The 22,370-nt window shown below is 36.6% G+C and overlaps 1 protein-coding gene and 1 long non-coding RNA gene across 3 annotated transcripts; one reads left to right on the top strand and one right to left on the bottom strand.

The window, feature by feature from the left end:
• Positions 1-1,585: 1,585 nt before the first annotated feature.
• Positions 1,586-2,927, top strand: LOC306993199. The gene is made up of 3 exons (XR_013796417.1): positions 1,586-1,720; positions 2,377-2,465; positions 2,686-2,927. It is a non-coding gene; the product is annotated as an uncharacterized lncRNA (long non-coding RNA).
• Positions 2,928-10,058: 7,131 nt separating this feature from the next.
• LOC306993195 (beta-1,4 N-acetylgalactosaminyltransferase 2-like) lies at positions 10,059-22,152 on the bottom strand. 2 transcript variants are annotated; one of them, XM_079602811.1, is made up of 12 exons: positions 21,771-22,152; positions 21,168-21,224; positions 20,906-21,043; positions 18,525-18,631; positions 17,679-17,713; positions 17,280-17,460; positions 17,020-17,106; positions 15,295-15,476; positions 15,064-15,207; positions 14,588-14,813; positions 12,295-12,488; positions 10,062-11,829 (listed from the first exon to the last, which is right to left on the bottom strand). In XM_079602811.1, exons 1-11 carry the CDS (start codon positions 21,881-21,883, stop codon positions 12,307-12,309), a joined length of 1,452 nt encoding a protein of 483 aa, XP_079458937.1. In that variant the 5' UTR covers positions 21,884-22,152; the 3' UTR covers positions 10,062-11,829; positions 12,295-12,306. The 2 variants fall into 2 exon arrangements, with proteins under 2 accessions (XP_079458938.1, XP_079458937.1); XM_079602812.1 differs by lacking the exon at positions 12,295-12,488 and having other exon boundaries at positions 10,059-11,829.
• Between the last annotated feature and the right edge of the window lie 218 nt (positions 22,153-22,370).

Below are 22,370 nucleotides of genomic sequence, written 5' to 3'. Positions count from 1 at the left end.
CCTTTATAGCAACTTTTTTTATTTATTTAATTTTTGGGATATACTAACTTTTCATTTGTTGGCTTGTGAGAACAATGCTGGACCCCTAGGATTGTTATGGCCATCACCAGTCCTGTCTGTTTCGTGGATCACCTGTCCCTGGTTTTTGTTTTTCTTGTTCACACTAGCACACATTTTTGTTGTCTGTCATTGTTTAATAAAAAATATTTTATTTGAAAACCTTCATTTGTATCAGCCATGCTTAATTGATGTCTCAATAGCTGTAACAGAAGTTACAAGTGTTTTGTTAGTTAATTGCTTAAGTTACTTGGGTTGAGTTACAGCTAACCTTACTTTACACTAACCCAGAACCATTGAGAAAAATATTCACTCTCTGCACTTAACGTATATAGACCCAAACATAAAAGCGTGAAATTCGTTTTTTAATCTGTTTTTTTGATAATATGTGTATGGCTTAATCTTAAAATTATATTCTTAGTCTTAACATGATCATGTTTCACGTTGTGGTCCTGTGGCTGGCCACTTCATCAGAAGAAGGTAGCTAGTGTGGGAAACTTTTCCTTCTTCTAAGCAAATACCAGGAGACGTTTGGATCACGTTCAAGCAGAAGTTCTTCTTTATTGCGCGTGGCTGCAATTCTTTCAAACAGTCTGAATCTAAACAGTATACATTGTAATTTATACATTCAGAGGGGGAGGAGACTTCTTTGGGTGGCGACAAAATTAAACAAATCATACGAGAGCAAGGAGGAGTTAATTCTTATCTAGCAAAAACCGGTTTGGTAGGTTATCTAGAGGAACCAAGCAAAATCAGCATATTCACTCTATTGTATTGCCAATCTAATCAGTCTAATTCTTCAACGTCTGAGCTAGGAATCAACATAACTATTCACATGCTGATGCTGGCCAGGAACTCCGGTTCCAAGGCCCATCTCAGAACCATTAAGACAAAAGGTGTGAGTGTGAGTGATTCTGTTCATTTAACTTACAATGGAGAAAACAGGTCTGGCAGGAATCTCTTGCTGGCATTGCAGGTAATCAGTCTACTAAACTTTATCAGTTTATATACTATTGCAGTGGAAAAACTAAATTAAACATTTAATAAATTTGTAATCCTTCACTAGCTTCTAAGCGAATTCTGAACGGACCGCCACGGCAAACCGCTTTGCAATTTATAAGCAAAATCACGGGAATCAATAGCCTAATACAGCCCAGTTGTGCTAAAATAAATATCATGAGACGTCCATCATCAGATGAATGATATGGAAAAGTTAAGTTAGAGCCGCTAAAGCCAATGCTACTACCCATGCGAACATGAACACTTGTCCCTCCTTTCCCCCGCCTAAAACGTAACTAAGTAATATACAGTACATCGTTTCCTCTCCAAATGCAAAACCGACATTAACAAAATGCAATAACAGCTGAAAAAGTACTTGGGTGTATGTTTTATTTTATATTTTCCGTTCAATAATACAATCGCTGCTGTCTGTCCCATAGAAGAACATGACAGCCAGCGTATGTTTTGGAACTATTGGGGCTAATAGCGGCGACATCAAAGAGTGTCGCAACTCTTTCTCTCTATGGCTCTGGGCCTACCTCACGCAGACACACACTAAAATGAAGGAAACTGTTCTGTTTGTAATGTTAAAACGGAGTCAGACAAAGATGGAGACTCAAGAAGAAGTGCCAACATGTAGAATACAACAGGACGTCTCTGAATGGTTAGTTGATGAATTTATGTTGCTGATGTGCAGTTAAATCTTCAATTAGGATATTCTGTCATGATAATCTATAAATCGCTCGTATAGGAACTGTTGTGAGATGCACACAGAGTGACTTCCTATTGCATGTGACAAGACAGATGCTAAAGTTTGAGCTGACTCACAAATATACTCTAATACAACAACTTTCCTCTTCTCAACATGGACTGTGTTCCCGGGGGCGGGGCTTATGTACATGTTAGGGTTGCTGATGTCATACTCGTGTGTGTAGTCCATACCAGCCGTTTGTTGTAGTCCTTTTCTTTAAAAGCAAATATCTTTTGCGTTGTAACTTTGCAGATGTTGTTTATGCTCAAACAGCAACATTACACACTAACTAAAGTTAGAAAAGTGAAATCATACTCAACCACCCCTTTAAAGTAGGCCTACTTCAGTATTTGCTGAGGAGCTGTGAAATGGTGATGTTCCTACATGACATTTCCATCCTTCATACCAGCAGCTCTTTCTCACAGAGAAAGCTAGAGCTCTCGTGTGGGTTTGGTGTAAAACCCCCAGCGATTTCACGGTGCAGCGGGTACGGCGTGGGTGCGGCCCGGCCCGGTCGCTCAGTCTGATCCAATGCCATCACTCTGCCATCTGTTCATCTCTATTTGCAGCCCTGAGATCCAGATCCAAACCAAAGGAGGAATGACAGGGCCCTCAGGCTGCTTTCATATGCGAAGCTCCATCCTGGACCCATACAGAGGTAATAATAATATATAAAGAGATTTCTAGAACAGTAAGTGTGCAATGACAAACATTGTGGATAGAGAAACTGTACAACAATTTATCAAAGACAGATGTGTCCTACATTTATCAGCCCTAAAAACTATACAATGCTTTTCATAAAATAGGAAAATAGGTTTGAGAAAGTTCTTCATCTGAATGATAAATGAGTTTAAAGAATCCAAACACGAATCTTTTAGGTTATGTTATGTAGGTCAACGTGAGCTGCAGAAATGAAATCCTCCTCATGACTGACCGTTCTGCTGATCATGAAGACTTCATCCTGTCAGTCAAAGTGCTGACATCATCACCACAGACTCACTGACCCTGTCAGCATCAGCACAACGAAAAACATCAATCCACAACGAACAACCTGACAATCCATTTTTTTACACATTAATATAACGATAGTGAGTTATACAATAATTCTGTGTATATATATATATATATATATATATATATATATATATATATATATATATTGTAACTTCTTGATTATGCATTTATTGTGGATTGTTTGTAGTCATCTCATAGTTGAGCTGTTCCTGACATCTAGCGGTGGTTAGATGCACTGCACCAGAGTGACGCCTACGTAGCCGTGATGTCACGACGCTGGTTTGTTTTGCTCTTAAATTATGATTTATAATTCTCTTATGTCGCAGTTTCGTTTGTGTTCTGGTATTATTTGTATGGATAAGCAGGTCCACTGATATCCTCGGATTCAGGGTTGATAATTATTGCTCTGAGACTAAATGTCCCATCATTTGCCCACGTTTCACCTACGTCACTGCGTTCCCACGATGCAACGCGAAAGTAAGCAAAAATATATTTTAAAATGCTATTTTTGCTTATTTGCACATTTTAGACACACCACTCGATTAATATCAGCACTTGTGTTTAGTCATACGTTTCCGCTCGGTTAGCTTGTCGTGAGCGACATGTGGTTACCGTCTCTGTAAAGGGTTGCATGTTTGAGGTGATACTGACCATGTTACGTTACATCTTTAGCTTTGCGCAGTGGCAGTATCGTAGCCTATGAGGTTTATCCGAGGCGCGATTATTGCTAATTGAAAACTTTACCCAATACCCCGCCGTGACGACTTGAAATATAGTCGGCACTGGCAATTTTTGACGGTCTCTACGGAGACTGATTAAAAGGTTAAAAATAGAATCTCACATTAATGGAGTAAGCAATATGATGGAGAGTACAACTCTACGGCTGCAGTAGTAAGATGCATCAAGCGTGGGTAGCACAAAGTCACATCAAAGCACTGTTTTGTAAGCTTGATTTGTTAATAGCCTATTTTATTTACAGTGTATGTTAATACCATAAAAAAAATCACGTGATTTATGACGTCCGAAGCTTCGCTGAAACCACGTGACTGCTTTAGTAGGCTTGTTTGAGATGCGCCTCGCCTGAAATGTTAACCTAGATGCGAGACCAGTGCTGTTAAAAAACACATTTAACGGTTCTGTGCAAAACTAGGCGGCTGCAGTGAGGGGAGGAGTGAAAAAAGTGCAGGCAAGACGGACAGTTCTCTTGTCTTCTCGCAGTGGATCAGACACCTGCGAGATCAAAGGTGGATATCGCGGGATTCAGGCTCATGCACCTTGTTGATGACAACTGGATGTAATTTCAGATCTGTAAGATCTGTTGCTTTCATATGAAAATAAATATAATAAACAAAACTCCTAAAGTAGGCTACTGTTATTTATTTCCAATCGAAATAACTTAACTTTACTTGAATTACAAACATTATATATGGGTGATTCTCTGAATTGGGTGCCCTTCAAGTCCCCCAAACTTACTTCAAAGATTTTCAATTGAAGGAAATCACAAAATGAATTTTAACGCTGTCAATTAATAGAACCAGGTGCCTTTGTATTATAATACAACACAATTGCTTTTTTTAAATTTTAATTTAAAGATAATGAGTTGCCTAAGTAGTAGACAACAAGCATGTTTGCATGTCCTCACTAACCATCATTACGTTTTCATTGAATATAAAACAAATAAAAAGTGCAATTAATACCAAAATGTTGCTGCTAATATAATCATATGTTGGTCTACTTTAACTAAAATATACATATATATATAAAAATGCATTAATTATATATGAAATTGCAATATTTATACACGTCCTCCAGTTTGTTTTCAACCCCGTCACGCCATACTATTTACCCCCCTATAAAAATAATGGATCAATCCCTGTGGCATCACATCCAGGAAGTGACATCACACAAGTCTCTTGAAGAACATGCTGCAAAGAAAGGCAAGTGTCAGTATCTTTTCTTACCTATATTTCATGTTTTTCACTGTCAGATTAAGATTGTCAGGCTCAACATTTCAACTCTGTTGTATGACTAAATGATAGTAAACAACGGTTTAAGAAGAATTCAATAATAGTTTTGAAAAACATTAAAATTTGATGATGTCTTAAATGCCATGTGATGCTACTGTCTTAGCTAATTATGGAGTTACAGCTACTGTTAGCCAAAAACTTCAACCCCGTCACATTCAACCCCGTCACATTTTTTTATTATAACAGGGTTGAATCGTTGTGACAGGGTTGAATGTTTGACACTTCTTAGTAGATTACTCAATTGTAGACTTGTTGTATTGTGGTGTGAACTGTCAGAAATAATCAATTATGGTATTTTGTTGAATATTTTCAGACATCCCAATGGCAAAAACAGCAGCAGAGAGGCAAAGACAGTACAGAGCAAGAAGAAATGCAGACGCAGAGAGAAGGGAAACATATCTCAAATGGAAAGATCAATTGATGTTTGTTATTAATTAATGCTTAAAGGAGAACTCCAGTGCAAAATGAATCTTTGGTCTAATTACACATTGTTACCTAGTCAACCGTTATCTGAGATTTGTTTTCATGATTATCGAATGTAAATAGTTTTATCTCTAAAAACAGTTTAGCCTATAACGCTAGTATATAGGGCATTGAGTAATGACAAGCTAGTATATAGGGCATTGAGTAATGAGTACTAATGACAAATAAAAATAACAAGGCTCAAAATAGCCCCACACTAACACGGTAGCATAATGAGGGTCCCTACCTTCAAGTCGATCAACGAAACGCCGATCCAAGTGCGCTGGACCATATGAGATTCTACACAGTTCAGCGCACTTGGATCGGCGTTCGTTGATCGACTGGTAGAGACTGTTTTTCAAAGATGGCTTCTGCCTGTATACGCGAAGTTGACTATGTATAAAATATCTTCTTATTAAACTGTCTGGACACTGTCAAAGTTCTCAATGCTTCGGTTTGCATGTAGGGACCCTCATTATGCTGCCGTGTTAGTGTGGGGCTATTTTGAGCCTTGTTAGTGGTATTAACAAGCGATTTTTTTTTTTTTTTTTTTTTTTTTTTTTTTTTTTTTTTTTTGGTCATTACTCAATGCCCCATATACTAGCGTTATACTAGCGTTATAGGTTAAACTGTTTTTAGAGATAAAACTATTTACATTCGATAATCATGAAAACAAATCTCAGATAACGGTTGACTAGGTAACAATGTGTAATTAGACCAAAGGTTCATTTTGCGCTGGAGTTCTCCTTTAATGCTTTTGATTTAATGTTAAATACTAACTATAATGTTTGTTTGTTTTTGCCAACTTTAATAAAATACAATTTTATTGAATGTGATATCATTAATTTTACAGGTAAGAAATCCATACTATATTGAAATAATGATCATCACTTCAACCCTGTTATCATTTTCAACCCCGTTATGCTGAGTTCAACCCTGTTATTTGATAGTTTTTTATTAATATTTTCGTGATAAGAAGACAAATTAGGTCAATGTTTGTTTTGCTGTGTGCAGAATTTACAGGACAGTCGGAAAATATATGAAAGCCTGATTAAATCCTAATGTTAATGCATATTTTGTGATAAGATATGAAGACCAATGTTAGATATAGTTTTCATGACCTGATTTGGTATTCAAATGGTGAGTATTTAAAAATAAAATTCTACATGCAATAAATGATATCAAACAAGGGACATCTCATTGAAAAGCTTCTACAAGAATTTACTTGAAAATCTTTTTAAATCATATTTAAACAGGGTCCAAGTGGTCTGTGACGGGGTTGAACTCCAAAACAACTTTCAGTAAGAAAAAACACTCAATATTGTTTAGAATTTCATGCCTGAGGTGGGAAAATGTATTTTCTTAAAGGTTTGACTAATCCACTATCACATGAAATTATCAGAAATATAACTATTTAAGGTATAAAAAAAAAAAAGTTATGACCCAAAAGGCACCCATCTCAGAGAATCACCCATATATATATATATATATATATATATATATATATATATATATATATATATATATTATTATTATTATTATTTTTAAATAGGACAACAATCAAATAGACCTAACCCATAGAGATCGCACTGTCAGAGAGTTTGAGAATATTCACACAATAATTTATACACATAAAACATGATATCAGAGTTTTAAAATCAAACACTTTAAAAGAAAACAATACATCACGGTTGTTTAAACCAATGAGCATTAAGCTGTGTCGTCAGCAAGTCGTTTCCCATCGTGCTTTTGATCAGCGCAGTCGGTGGTCGGTGGAGAGCAACTGCGCGCGACTGCAGAATCCGACACATCCGCCTCGCCATCGCGAGTTTTTTAACATACGTTAGCATGACATCAGAGCAAGGCGGACCTTACTCGGACACATTTCTAACCCGGTGTGGTGAAGTGTTGAGTCGGTTGAGTCGCACTGAAGTGATGTGTTCCAGCTTAGGACCCAGCAATCCGATTGGTTTCCTGTCTATGTTGGTTTCTAAGCACGTTTTAAGGGTAATTGATTTAGTGCCTGTGTTTATAAATCAGAAATCACTTTATTATACAAGTGGTTTGAACTACATTGTAACGACCATATATATTTTAACTTATATAATTCATACACTAGTAGGCTATATAACCGAAACTATAGATTGTGAAATGAAAAATTCTCGTTTTAATTTTTTTTTGTTAGCTTGGATAGTAGCATAGCATACAGCTATCCGAAATGATTCGAGATAACATTGTTCTCACCATCTACGATGTTTTTCGATAAAAAAAACTTTGATAGCAAATATGATACAAGCATAATTCTGTTTAAGAATTAATTATGACATGGCATGCTTGTAATTAAAACAAATTATATTATGCCTTATTGCTTAATAACAATTAACAATGTCGCAAAACATACATAAACATGTTATTTCTATCACTAATTAATCAGGATAAATATAAAACATTACAACATGAATTAAAGTTTGATTGATTACAGTAAGAATCGCGAGAACAGCTTTAGATCAGGCATACTACTGGGGTCCTAGGCTGGGGGTCTGAGTCTGACTCATAGACAGTAGCCTATATAAAGGTCTGACTGGGACCCATCACTTCAGTGGGACTCACTCAACACTTCACCACACCGGCATGCATCTCGCGGTGATCAGTGATCGGTTCTGCGCAGATCTTGCTCATCTCAAACAAGCCTCTTCTTCAAAGACCCTTTTCATAGACCGATGACGCGTTTAACGGTCATCAGCATCTTGAAATCCGGCAACATCTTTTTTTTTTAAAATGTATGTATGTACATTTATAACACCGTACCTTATACAATATTACCGTTGCATCCAATTACAAAAAAACTAAACGCTGCTGTGAGTTTCTAAAAAGCGGCTGTGGGAGTTACGCTAAAATTGACATATTCCTCTATTCTGACGGCCGTTATCAATCTCCCTTCTTTTCCTCTTTTTAAAAGTTGAGTTAAATATAGGTGTACATCAAGGCAAAATACCTTTTGCATTTATTTAATAAAAAATACAACAAAAACAGTAATATTGCATGTTTACATCTGGAAGACTTATTTTTAGAGTGTTTGCTCATAGGACGTTTTCTGTCAGATATCCAATAAACATTTAGAAAATGTCTAAAGGCCAATTCACACCGTACAGACAAACAAGTCTTTCGAAATTTGTTGGATCAGTGTGTTACACTTGACAGTTTTCACTTCACTGAACATGTTCGGCGTTTGTTAGGTTGTGGAATGTTTGAGCAGTTTGATATGATTTTTTTTATATACTTTGTCTATTGAGATACAACAACTTATGCCAGTATAATACAATATCGTACATTAAAAAGTTGGATCTCTTTTACAAGTGTGATATGATTTTACAATAAATAACAAACTCTGACGTAATCTGACCTGGCCACAAATCATTGCAACTTGCCATGATGATGAAGAAAGGCCCTCAGGCCTAGGTGTTGTGTGTGCTCATTAAATGATCCTTGTTGTGATAATGGCAGGTTTCTGGACAAACCAGAAGACAATTCTATAGAGAAATAGCGAGGAGATATTCGCGATAGCACACTGCACAAAGTTTGAGCACGTACGCGTAAAACCTGAGGGAGAGAAGAATCATATTTAAAAGCATTTAAGATGTTTATGATTTAGAATGGATGTAAAACTGACATCTTAAAGACGTCTATCGGATGTTAGTAAACAGCAGATGCTTTCCAGATGAAGTGATCTTTAGTGATCTTATGTGTGTGCTATCATAGCGCTTTAGTACAGAAAATACATGTATCTACATTACAATTTAGAGAGATCTGCTATCAGAGGTGACGTGATGTATTTAGCGTTGCCACGTACTCGTCCCGGTTTTCCAGGGATTGTTCTCTTTTTTGAGCGACAGTCCCGGAAAATGTATATTCTAATTCTTTCCCGGGACTCGAATTGTCCCGTTTTTTTTTTGTGTGAAAATGTACTTCTAAAGTAGAATTTCCTGGTTACAAATTAAACCGTTTCCGTCTACTGCTACTTTGTTTTCTTCATGGTTGTGTACATCCAATCCTGTGTCCGTAAACGGATAAAACCGGGTAAAACAGTGGATTGGCCAATGCCAGGCGTTTACTTTTATTTGATTGGAAGCTCAACTTATCGCCTAGCAACTGCCTGTGCTGTCGGTCGCGCGCATCAACACACATCCAGGACTAAACAGCGTGAGCAGTTGCTAGCTAGCTTTTTAAAAACGTTCTATTTACATCTATTGTGTGAAATTGGGGGAGAGACGGACGAGGAGGATAACACAACAAAATCGGCAGTTTCCGGGACTGTCGCTCAACCACTTTTTCTTTTTTTCATCTGAGTGTCCCGGTTTTTCACAAATCAAAGGTGGCAACCCTAGATGTAACGTTATTACGGAAATGTATATACAAATCACACAGTTAACGTTAGCTGATAATGTATTAATTTAAGGCAGAAACAAATAGTTATTTGAAGTAATTAATTACAAGTTGTCAACATAATGATAACGAAATATTGGGAAAAATGTAGTCCTCGCAGGAGTTGGGGGTCATCTCTTCAGGTGTTGGAGCATCTGAAGTCTTCGTAAAATAATTTCGTGGAAAATAATTAGCGTAGATGCTGTTCATAACTAAGCAATGATAATCTTGTGCATTTGATCTGATATAACTGGAGTAAGGTCATGAGGTGCATTATGTGAATGCTTGGCTAAAGAGATGTCTTTAATCCAGAAAACACTCCCTCCTTCAGTGGACTTGGGTATTATGCAGAATGTTTTGTGCAGAATAGAACTGTTTTTGTAAAATAATTAAAAGTACCGTACTGTTTTTGAAATGCAATTTATTCCTGTGATCAAAGCTAAATTTTCAGCATCATTACAACAACATTACACCATTAATCCAACATTACTCCATGTCACATTACAATAAATAATTATATTATGCCGATTTGCTCAATCAGTCAACAGGATAAACAGGATTGTGTTGATAGGTTTGCCCGAACAAGCAGGTTTTGCTGCCTCGCAATTATAGTGTACCCTCCCCCCGCCCAGCCCCTCTTTTCCTGGGAGAGAAGGGGAGAAATCCCAGTGCAAAACAACTTGAACACCAACATTATGAACTGCAGTCATATAATCCATACTACTGTGGATTAATGCTGAATGCTTTGTGTCCAAACCCCAAGTCTTTCTGAAAAACAAGATTACAGAATCTTTTAACGATTCTTTTCTGACCTTAAGATGTACTTTGATACTCTTTCGAACATGAGAATACAAAACCAGAAACTTTAAAACATTAAACATAAAAAATAAAATAAAAAGCTGTGTAACTTAGCAACGGGCCATTGTGTTGTCATGGGTGAGGTGACATTGTGTCTGATGACAGCTGGTGAACAACAGATCTAACTGTGAAAGTCTCATTCACATAGATATCAGATTTCTTTTAGTTTGTTTTTGGATAGCCTATGCAGGAAAGAGGAGTCAGAGTTCTGAACCCAAGTGCAGTATATTCAAAAATATACTCATTTAAATATAAACATGAACTTGACTTGGTATGGCATGGACATGAAACTCATGACATGATGACACAGCAGATTTACATGAGGCAATGAATAAAACAACGGACAAATGGAAACTTGACACAATCGAAAATAAAATATGGCATGTTCAGACATGACATTGAAAACATAATGACATGATAAACAAAGCAAAAAAAACTTGAACAAGAGCCTTATCAAACACCAGCCATGCAAAGATTTTGTTCCTAAACATAAATGACTCAGAGGTCATTGTGCTCTAAAAATATCCTATAGGTTTCAGAACTCAAAACTTCCTTGTTAGTCCAAAAACAGCTTTTTTTGTCACAATATTTTGGCATAGTCTGACGATTAACGTCTACTTTGCCTCTTTAGCCCCACTCAACATTTCGAGCATGTCGTAGTAAATAAAGATGGATGCAAACACAGGATTACTCCAGAGACAAATCAATAGAGATTAATATTCCGAAAATCAATATGCAATAATATCAATAATCAATATTCCGTTTCACTTGGAAATACGGGTTCACGCGGACTTTAAATTGAATCGCTCAGATGATCTGAAACCTTGTACCTAAATAAAGTTGGAGTGGCGTATTCAAGGGCAGTTTAAAAGCGTAACCCCATGACGTCGCCCCCTATTTTATTAGCATAACTTTAACATTCTGTAGTGTACACTTAAATAAGTTTGTAAGCAGTATAGATGGGAAAAAAAACGATTACATTCCAAGAAGAACAATAAATATAACACTATAATTTTCATACTCATTATCCTGAGCTCATTACCCGTTACCCTCATATACATTTCAATATGCTCTTTAGTTACAAGATCCAACTCGAATTACTTAAAGTAATATTGAAGGAAAAGTCAGAGTCAAAACCAGCTGACAATTCTGCAACATACATGTGAACTCCTTCAATAGTGTTTAAAAAACATCCCGGATGCATGACGTCGAGTGAATGTTCAGAATCAGAGCTGGAATCTACACAAAGAACAAGTTTAGATTTCAGTTTAACATGTTTTGATCACTATTCACTACATCATTTTCATTTTGTGCTACTTTGCTATTATTATAAAATGTAAAACATACAATAAGGTTCCATTTGTAAACATGAACTAACAATGAATAATACTTCTAAAGCATTTATTTTTCTGAGATTATATTAAAATCAGAAATTATATCTGTTAATATTAGTTAATGGACCTGAACTAACAATAAACAGTTGTATTTTTACTTACTAACGTTACCAAAGATTATTATACTGTAACAAATGTATTGCTCAGTGTTAGTTAATATTAGTAAATGCATTAACTAACCTTAACTAATGGAACCTTATTGTAAAGTGACCAAAATAGTATGAACAGATGTGTCAACCTTTGATAAAAAAATTAAAAAAATATACCGGTAAGTAATGCTTAATAATGTGTAAGGAAAAGCATATTTCACCTGAAGAGTCCCTTAGTATTTCATGCATTTTAGATGATTCTTGAAGAAATGGTGATTCATTTTTGTCTGTGAATCACTTTTGGGAGGATGCCTGAAGGAATGGTACTTGTTTGTGTGACTGTGTTTTTGGTGACCAATTCTGAGACCTTTGCAGGTGACAACTAATAAATCTCCAAGTCCGTCAACAAAGAATTCTGTATATAAAAAAATAAAACAGATTCTTGTTTCTTAAAACTAAGGTTTCTTTATTAGCATCGATGGTTCCATAAAGAACCTTCAACATTCATGTAACCTTTACATTCCACAGAAGGTTCGTTATAGTGGAAAATGGTTCTTTAGATTATTAAATAGTTCTTCACATGTAGAGAAAAAAATAGTTTTTTTTAAGAAATGTTCACTGAGAGGTTCTTTGGGGAACCAAAAATAGTTCTCCTGTGGCATCACGGAGAAAACAACATTTATTTTTAAAGGTGTTGTTGATCACATGCAAATTATCTCAGCTGGTATGTCCATAAATACATGTCCATTCTCATTAAACATAAGATATGTACATTTCTTAGTCATAATCGGGTTTTGTTGTTGGTCAGTAAATCCAGATTACCTGCATTGTTTGTACTATGTCCATGTTTTAAATTGCCTATGACCTAAGCCATGATACAATTAAAGGGATAGTTTACACAAAAATTAAAATTCTGTCATTAATTACTCAACCTAATGTCGATCCAAACCCTTAAGACTTTTGTTCATCTTCGGAACACACATGAAGATCTTTTTGATGTAATCTGATAGATTTCAGTCCCTCCATTGACAGCTACGTAACTACCACTTTGAAGCTTCAAACTGTTCATAAAGAGATTGTAAAAATAATCCATTTGAATTGAGTGGTTTAGTCCAAATTTTCTTAAAGGTATACTTCAGGATATAGCATTAAGCTTTGTATCAGTAGAAAACCTGTAGTATTTTCAAATTACCGTTCTTCCCTCCCTCATATCTCCGAGACGAGAGATTTATGTATTTTTAGTCTGGAAAAAATCCTCTGATGACGCAAAAATCGTCATTTTGCGTCATCAGAGGATTTTTTGGCCAGAGGCTAAAAACTACAGCCAGTAGAAGGCGCTAGATCCGCATGTTTTCAACCCGCCCATAGAGGGTGGATCTCGCTCACAGAATGTACAAATAGTGTCAGCCATCTTTTATTTGGAAGCTAAGCTAACAGGCTCTTGTTCTGTGGAGAAAGCTGAGTAGTAGGGGTTACTGTCCTCTTTTTCCCGGACATGTCCGGCCGTCGAGATCGTCCAAAATGTCCGGGATTCGGCTTTTGCTTTCTGCAGTCGCCATTCATTGTTTACATGCACACCTTTTGTTTCAATCTAACTGAATTCATTCCGATTGGTCAATCTGAATGTAGTGTTTACATGAACGCTAAACAAGCGATGGGTTAATGTGCGTTTTAACATTGCTAAGAAAATTCCCGCTCCTCCGTGAGAGATACGAGACCGGTGCGTCTCACAGGTGCCGCTCATCAGTAATCACGCCACCGGCCTCGCGGCGTTCTCCCGCGGCCGTCAGTTTTGTCCTGCTCGCCACAGGAAACATAATGAATGATGACTGTAGAACGCAAAAGCCGAATCCCAGACATTTTGGGGCGGTCTCGAAATCCGGGCAGACTCGTCACAGAGACTCACTAGTAGCCTAGCCTTGTCGTTTAACTGCGCTCTCTTACTGGTAGGCGTTGCCTCGTAGGGCAGTGAAGCAAGTGCATTCTGGGAGTTGTTGTCTTTCATCCGCATGAGCCACAAATACATTTTCTGGCTTTTCTCAGTCTAGAAGGCTTCAAATTCAAAAATAATTTCACATTTCTACAACATAAATGACCCATTTTAAATACACATTAATCTTTACAGAGGTGAAGTATCCCTTTAAGAGACTCGATCACTTTATATGACGAACAGATTTAATTTAGTATTTTATTCACATATAAACATTGATCAGCGAACATAAACTGAAGCTCAACCAAACCTACTTGACATGTGAGAACAAACCTCATTGGTTCTTGCTGAAGCTCAAACGTGTTGCGTAACACAAGAACCTCATATTTCATAGTTCTCCTACACTTTCATTTTTGGGTGAACTATCCCTTTAATCTCTAAAATATGTTGTAACTTATTGTCGAAACAAAGTTTCACTTTGCAGGTCTATCGGGAAATAATTAAACAACAGACCTCATCCAGAACGCATCGTGTAACTTAATTTGACGTGGATGTTTTCAATCAACAGTTTGAAGTCCACCTACCAGTGTGAGCCACTCTTTTGAGGAACGGGTCAAAGCCGACCCTTCGCACAGCATCCGTCCGGCCCAAGAAGTAGTTAACAACTCCATCCACGAAGAAGCAGCCGTCAAAACCTGGCAGAGGCGCGTGGGTACGTTTGACCCGTGTGATACAGCCGCCTTCTTCGCTGCTCCCTTCCTCATATTCCAGCTTAAAGAAGAACTGATTTCCTTGTACCTCACCACCAACCTGATGGAGAGAGACGGAATGAATTATACATTTATACAAAAAGTATTGTTCACAGGAATAAATTACATTTTAAAAAAAATCTATTAGAAAACAGTTCTTTAAACCTTTAAAACTTATTCCATAAAATTACTGTTTTTACTACTGTACTGTTTTTTATATGAATGCAGCATTGGTGAGCAGAAGAGATCTTACTGACCCCAACTTTTATATTTATTTGAGGTCATCAAGATGATATAATTGACATAATTACCACATCTAGTTCAGGAACGGCTTCCATAATGTTTACAAAGCTCTCAATACGCGTCTCATTAAGGAACAAGAAGTCATCATCCACCCACAGGAAGTACTTAGTGGTGACCTGTGACACTGCCAGATTTCTGCCTGCAAACCAGCCCTGAAAGGCCAAACAATATATATAAACTTTTATACTTCAAGCAAATTACAATAACATAATTCAGTTTAAACAACCTGATGTTTGTACCTGTGCAGGGGGCATTACATAGTGTTCTATATTGTCACCGACCACCTTCTCTGGATTCAGACTGTCATCAGCAATGATGATCTTTATTTTGGGGTAGAGCCGACGAACACTATTGATGAGGACATTTAGTTCTTCATATCTCAAAAATGCTTTAATTAGCACAGTCACCTGGGAGTTTACGTCTACAGAGAGAGAGAGAGAGAGAGAGAATTATGTGCCCATATTAGGTCAGTGTGGCGATTGTTTTCACATAATAAAGAATCTGTGATTATATCTGTCATTTGTTCAGAATTATTGTTACTAGCTAGGTTTCCATCCAAAGGTGCAAATTTAACTGTGCAAAATTGGAATATTGCATAAAACGTGCGATAAAGCACTGTTTTCATCTCATGTGTTCCAGATAACAAAATTGTCCCTTTCTGGGAAACGGGCACGAAAAAATCTGAGATAAAAATGGAAGTTGCTGCAATCAGGCCAGCTTGGAGCAGGTCGAGTAGAACCAGTTTATTGGTGCCGTGACCCGGATGGGATTGAGGTTTAGGGGGTGAGTGTATCGCATGTAGGCCAGTAAGAGCCGTGTGTGTAAACTAGAGGATGGGTACCCGACGGGCCGGGTTCAGACAGATATTTAGAAATTATGTTCGGGTTCGGGTCGGGCTCGGTCAGATCAGCGCGATTAGACATTGAACATTTTAAATTTAATTTTAAATTTAAAAGCTTATTATGTAGGTAGCCAATGTGCCTGATCCTTTCACTTGATGCAAATGTTCGTTTTTGTGATTAAAATACATGTAAAATATTACCATAACATCTGTCATCCTGTGTGCGGAAATTTGTTTATGTAGCCGTGACAACAAAACACATGCATGCGCCTGTGTTAAGTCTGCTTGTTGCTCCATGCGCGCTGATGCGCTCATCCTGTTGACATTTCCCAATTCCTTCCTACAGTTGCTTAATAAAAGCAGTCTTTCCACACAAACAAACGTACATGTGTCATTAGTATGAGGAAAAAAATGGGATTTTGACTGTCGGTCTCGGGTCGGGCTCGGACATCAATATCTTTATTCCTGTTGGGCTCGGTTCAGGTCCGGTTACTGCTCTGTCGGACGCGGGCCGGGCTCAGACAGAAAAATTTGTCCCGATCCACAATCTAGTGTAAACCTCACTCCCCTGGCCTCAAGAGGCTGAATCCAGCTTGGAGCGGGTCGAGTAGAACCAGTTCATTGGTGCCTTGACCCGGATGGGATTGAGGTTTAGGGGTTGAGTGTACCGGATCTAGGCCAGTAAGAGCTGTGTGTGTAAACCTCACTTCCCTGGCCTCAAGGGGCGCTAGCGGCTGATGCTAGCGGCTGAGGTCTTTAGCGTTCTTGTAAGCGTCCACCTCCAATGAGTGGGTCGAGTAGCACCGGTTACATTTGGTAAATATGAGTTTTTTTGTTGAGCATCGAGGGATTTATTCAGCAAATGTGTTTCCATCGTAGTTTATGCCTTCTCATTGGATTTTTTATTTTTTACTTTTTTTATGCAATATTGCAAAAGGTAGATGGAAACATAGCTACTGTTAATTAAAACTAAATGTATTTATATAATTGAAATAAAGCTTAAGTCAAATACAATATAAATATGAAATGAAAAACATAAACTTAAAACACGTGAAATAAATAAAACTGCTTAAGTTTTAACAGAAGCGTAAGTATATTAAATAATGTTAACACTTGAGCTGACCTTTTCCCATGTCAAACAGAACAGGAACTGACAGACGTCTGATCTCAATTGGGAACAAGACCTCATGGTTCTCAAAAGAGAAGTATGCTAAAGACATGAAAACATATGTAAAAAATAATGTTTATACATATAAATGGAAACGAGCAAGTCAGAACATTCAGATCAGTTTTAAGTTTAAAAAACAAAAGTATCATCAAAGTGGTCCATATGACACCCCCCCCCCATCCCTCCATAGTGAACTATCCCTTTAGGTTACGTACCGAGGTCTTGGGTCTTGATGTGGTAGACGGTGCTGGTGTAGGTCACTCTGTTCAGAAGACCATTAAGCTGTTGAAGGTTGCTGGATGAGATGCTCAGATTTTTCTCATTTTGGCCGTCCACCTGCTCACCCTCCTGAACATCCAGCACTGAGAGCAGCCCTTTCTGCACCCTTAGAGACACCTGGAGACGTTTCAGATCCTATGAGCTCATTTGATTCTCTGTAACATCATGACTTCTTTTGAAAAATCCACCCACATGAACAATTTTTGATTAAAAGCGCAAAAAGCATCGGAAAAACACAGTAGACCCCCATACAGAGACCGTCTGAAACAAACCAATGACTGAGATATAAAAAAACCACCACCTTTAGCAAGAAACCCATTTTCCGCAGAACAAACCTTGTAAACTCTGCTTCGTGTTTGCAGCGCTAGACCTTTAATAATGATATGTTTTTTTAATTAATATAGATAGAAATGCATTATTGAATTTCATTGAACACCTAAATAAACACAAATTTGTATTTATATATACTGTATACTACTGGTTAAAAGTTTTAAATAATTGGGATTTGTTAATGTTTTGTTTTGTTTTTAAAGAAGTCTCTTCTGCTTACAAAGGGTGCATTTATTTAGAGTAAATATTGTGAAGTACTTTTTTCCCCCCTATTTGAATAAAATGTAATTTATTCCTGTGATGCAAAAAAAGCTGCACAACTGTTTTCAATATTGCTCATAATAACTGAGCACTAATAATAATTAATCATAATTAAGCATCAAATCAGCATGATTTCTGAAGGATCATGTGACACTGAAGACTGGAGTAATGATGCTTAAAATTCAGCTTTGATCACAGGAATAAATTACATTCTATTTTGTAATTGTAATATTTCATGACATTACTACATGATCCTTCAGAAATCATGCTGATTTGATGCTTAATTATGATTAATTATTATTAGTGCTCAGTTATTATGAGCAATATTGAAAACAGTTGTGCAGCTTTTTGTGCATCACAGGAATAAATTACATTTTATTCAAATAGGGAAAAAAAAGTACTTCACAATATTTACTCTAAATAAATGCAGCCTTGGTGAGCAGAAGAGACTTCTTTCAAAAACTTCAAAATATGTTCATTATCCCAAACCAGTCTATGTCTCTCAGTAACCTAACCTGAGAAAGCTCAGATAATCAGAAATCATAACAGACCAGCAGAAATCATAACAGACCAGCAGAGATCCGACTCACCAGGAATGAGTGTTTTACTCATGGGAGTCACTCTGAATCCTCTGATTGGATACTGGAGTGGGGTGTTTGCAGGGGCGAGAATCAGAACATCGTTTTCTTTCCCTGTCCTGGAAGACACACGCCACTGTAAATCTTCTCTTTGGGACATTGTCATTCATAAATGATGCTAAGAAATTAGCATTTAAAATACAATAGGCATAATAATGTTCAACCAAAAACATTTTAGTTCATAATTTCATGACATCGCCCCATGGAAGCTTAATAATTTAATTGTTTAATAAAACCATTTAAAAGATAATTGTGACTTTTTATTTCACAATTGCGAGTTTACATCTTGCAATTTTGACTTTATATAACTCACAATTCTGAAATTTATTTTCAAAATTGCAACTTTATATTTCACAATTCTGACTTTATAACTCGCGGTTGCGACTTTATATCATGCAAATTCTGACTTTTTCTCGCAATTGCAATTTTATATCTCGCAACTCTTGACTTCACAACTTGCAATTACCGAGTTTGTTTGCCCATAAAATCTTTAAGATATTAGGTTAAACTTATTTGGCTTGCTGTCCACTGAAGAGGGGCTCGAAGAAGCAGCTTCAACTCGAGCTCTGATACAACTACAACTATACCAAAAAAACTACAATAGCCTAAACAGAACATGGCAAGCCATGGCAACTTGTAGGCTATAGCCTACTTAAAAGGAAAACTAATTTGCTGAGTAAAAACAGAGCTTGTGTTGTTGAATCATATTTTTTTCTAGTATATCTTAAAATATAGAGCTCATGACAAATAAAAGTTCCAGATGGACAAATTTAAACGCAAAAACCAGAGTGAATAACAACATCTTAGAGTGGCAAACTGAAGTAGGGTTCAAGTTTTAATTAGTTGTACAGCTTGAAGTGTAAAGCTTGTTCTCATACACAGATATGGCCTATTTATGAATGAAATTCATGCATTTATTTGTCATTTAAACTGATGCAAACAGGAAAAGAGAGTAGAAAAGACGTAGTATCCTGTCGGCCCCTCTAGTGGAGAGCATTAACTATTACGGCCTTCATTGCTCAGATAATGCAAGTCAATGGATTTTTTGGGAAAGTATGTCTGACCAGTTATAAATGATATAAGCGAGTCAGTCTGGAGGTCTGAGCTGAGTTTGGTGAAGCATTAAAGTGAAGCACTAGGCGGAGTCAATTTCTCATAATAAATAATAATAATAATAATGTTTAAAATATGCTGCATGACTTTCTCAAGTCAACAATGAAGACAACTCAGAGAAACATTGACCAATTCAGAATGTAATAAAATCGTATTAGTTTTATAATAAAACTAATAACATTTTAAAGGTATGCTGTGCTCTTCAACCGACATGATTTTAATGAATCCCAAACCCTGCTAATTTTGACAGTATTAACGTTCACTGATTTTAGCTTCTCTCTTTTCTTTCTCTTTCTTTTCATGTGAACTGAGTAGGCTACACATGCTTACATTCATAAATATAAACTTTATTTCTATTCAATTTTCAAAATTAGAGTGGTAAATGTTACACATGTGCTATAATGGTGTTACAAATAATAGTAGCATACAGTTCAGCCTATTATTGGTTTTTATTTCCATTTCCCTTTTATCCAAAGAGACGGAACTATTTGCACTATCAATGGGAAATACATCATTCTAAAATAATCTGTCATAGCCTACTGTAGCTCACATTAATGGGGTCGCTGGAACATACTTCTGCTTCAAATATTGTGCATAGTAACTTAAAAGTGAGTGGTGGTTTCAGACATTATTTTATTAAAGTGCAATAATGTTAGTGCCGCACTCGTACTGAATCAATAAGATGAAAGGGGCGTTTCAGCGCCGCCCACATGCGCGGACGAAATATTGAACCCATAAACCGATTTGTAAACCACAAACGAAAAATGAAAAATCGAGCCAAAATCTAATTTTTAGTTTTTTTAAACTAAACAAAAAAACGAATAAACAAGCTGTTTTTTCATTTCTCGTTATTCCATTCCAAATAGGAAATGAAATGATCAGATGAGCAACTTTCTGCTTCTCGTTTCAGACGTCTTTGAATATTGAATGTGTGTGAAGTTTCATACAATTTGGCAAAAATGATTTATCTTAATAGGACAAGGTCAGTTCTAAATGACGGCACCCTATAACCTTAACCCCATATAGTTAGGCTACATTACACAGTATTTCCTTAAGTACACTGTAAGTACTCGTACTGTAAAATAAAGTGCAACCACTTTAGTCTTATGTAAAGTCTTGCTGTGTTTTCACAATTAGTCCCATAGACTTTTTTTTTTTTTTTTTTTTTTTACAGTCTATGGTGAAAACACGCTGAAAAGATCAGATAAATTGTGAGAAACCTGATCTGGTGTTGTCTGAACTCTTCTGCCCGCCGGTTCTGCAAGTCATCCAGCTCATCTTTTGGCACATATCTGTTTGCATGATCAGCCTCTTGACAGGTACAGGGCATTGGATTCTCATTGTGAAAAGGCCCTATACTGAGACAGACACACACACAAAAAAATTTTTTTTTTTTTTTTTTTTTTTTTATAAATAAAAAACAAACAAGGAAGATACGGGCTCTGGGTTGCACAAAAAAAAAAGTTAAATGAATCTACTCACTTTATTTTGGGAAAGTCTGGAATCTCTGTATCCTTAAGACCTTGAGAACTTGAAAAACTTGAATGATAGATAACAAATGAAAATATTTGAGTACAATTTACATACAACCAAATTAAACTGAAGCAGGAATGACACTCCAGGAAATACGCAGTTTCTTGACATAATCACTGTATCATTTATACGGAAACTAGCTGGGTGAAGACTCAAAAATCGAGAAATGCATTTAATTTGTTGTATTTTGAGGACTTTTTATATTTCTAAATGTTTTATCACAGTAAATGTTGTATCAGTGTCAAGTTAGTTTTTAATGGAATAGGGGGGAAACCGAAACACTCTTAAGGGTCAACATGAAAAATGTTCTGTGTAACATTTCAGTAGCCCAATAAGGGCAGTGTCATTATCATATCAGACACGATCAAAACGTTTAAGATCCCTGATTTAAAAAAGTGCTTCGTGAGGCTAACGTCAAAACTGAAGTCAAAATTATTATTTTATTTCACTGAATCAATCGGAACACATAGGAATGCTACAAAAAAGAAAATCAACTTTTAAGGATGATTTCAGCTACAGATGATGTAGGAAAGACAATAAAGTGACACATACCTTAATACCGGCTGAGCGGAAGTTTTACTCAAAAACTCCCAGTCAAAATAAAAGAACGTCAGCAAACCCGTTAAAAGAAGGATGCCGAATACAATTTTGAGGACTGGGTGCATGATTAAATCTGTCAAGATTCACTCAGGATTAAAACAATATTATATTTGTATGCAAAATGAATCGTTAAAACCTCAAATTACGCTATAAGTGTCCAAATAAAGGCATGTTAAAAGATGCTCCGAGGTGTTGTTACCTGGTGACGAGCGGCAGGTGAATGAGGGAGTGGCAGCATTGCAGTGGCTGGGATGTAACCGTTTGGAGAGACTCATGACTGAGCATTATTTCAAGATCCACAGATAATGTTCCAAGACATCTGTCATTGCTCAAATCAAATGTCTTTCGCGCGTCTCCATAGAATATCTTTATAATTTCCCCTAAAAGTGTTTGTAATATATTTAGCAATAATGTGTAATTACTAATAACTAAAATGCCAATATAATTATATTATTATTTCTCAGGCGAAATATTGTATTCCAGTCCGATTCACAACAACCAAACTCATTGCGTAAGTATATTTGAGTGTGCTGTACTAATATGATTTGGGGG

Source organism: Phoxinus phoxinus, assembly GCF_949152265.1.
Source record: "Phoxinus phoxinus genome assembly, chromosome: 25".
Taxonomy (NCBI): domain Eukaryota; kingdom Metazoa; phylum Chordata; class Actinopteri; order Cypriniformes; family Leuciscidae; genus Phoxinus; species Phoxinus phoxinus.
This window is presented reverse-complemented; position numbering and strand designations above follow the sequence as displayed.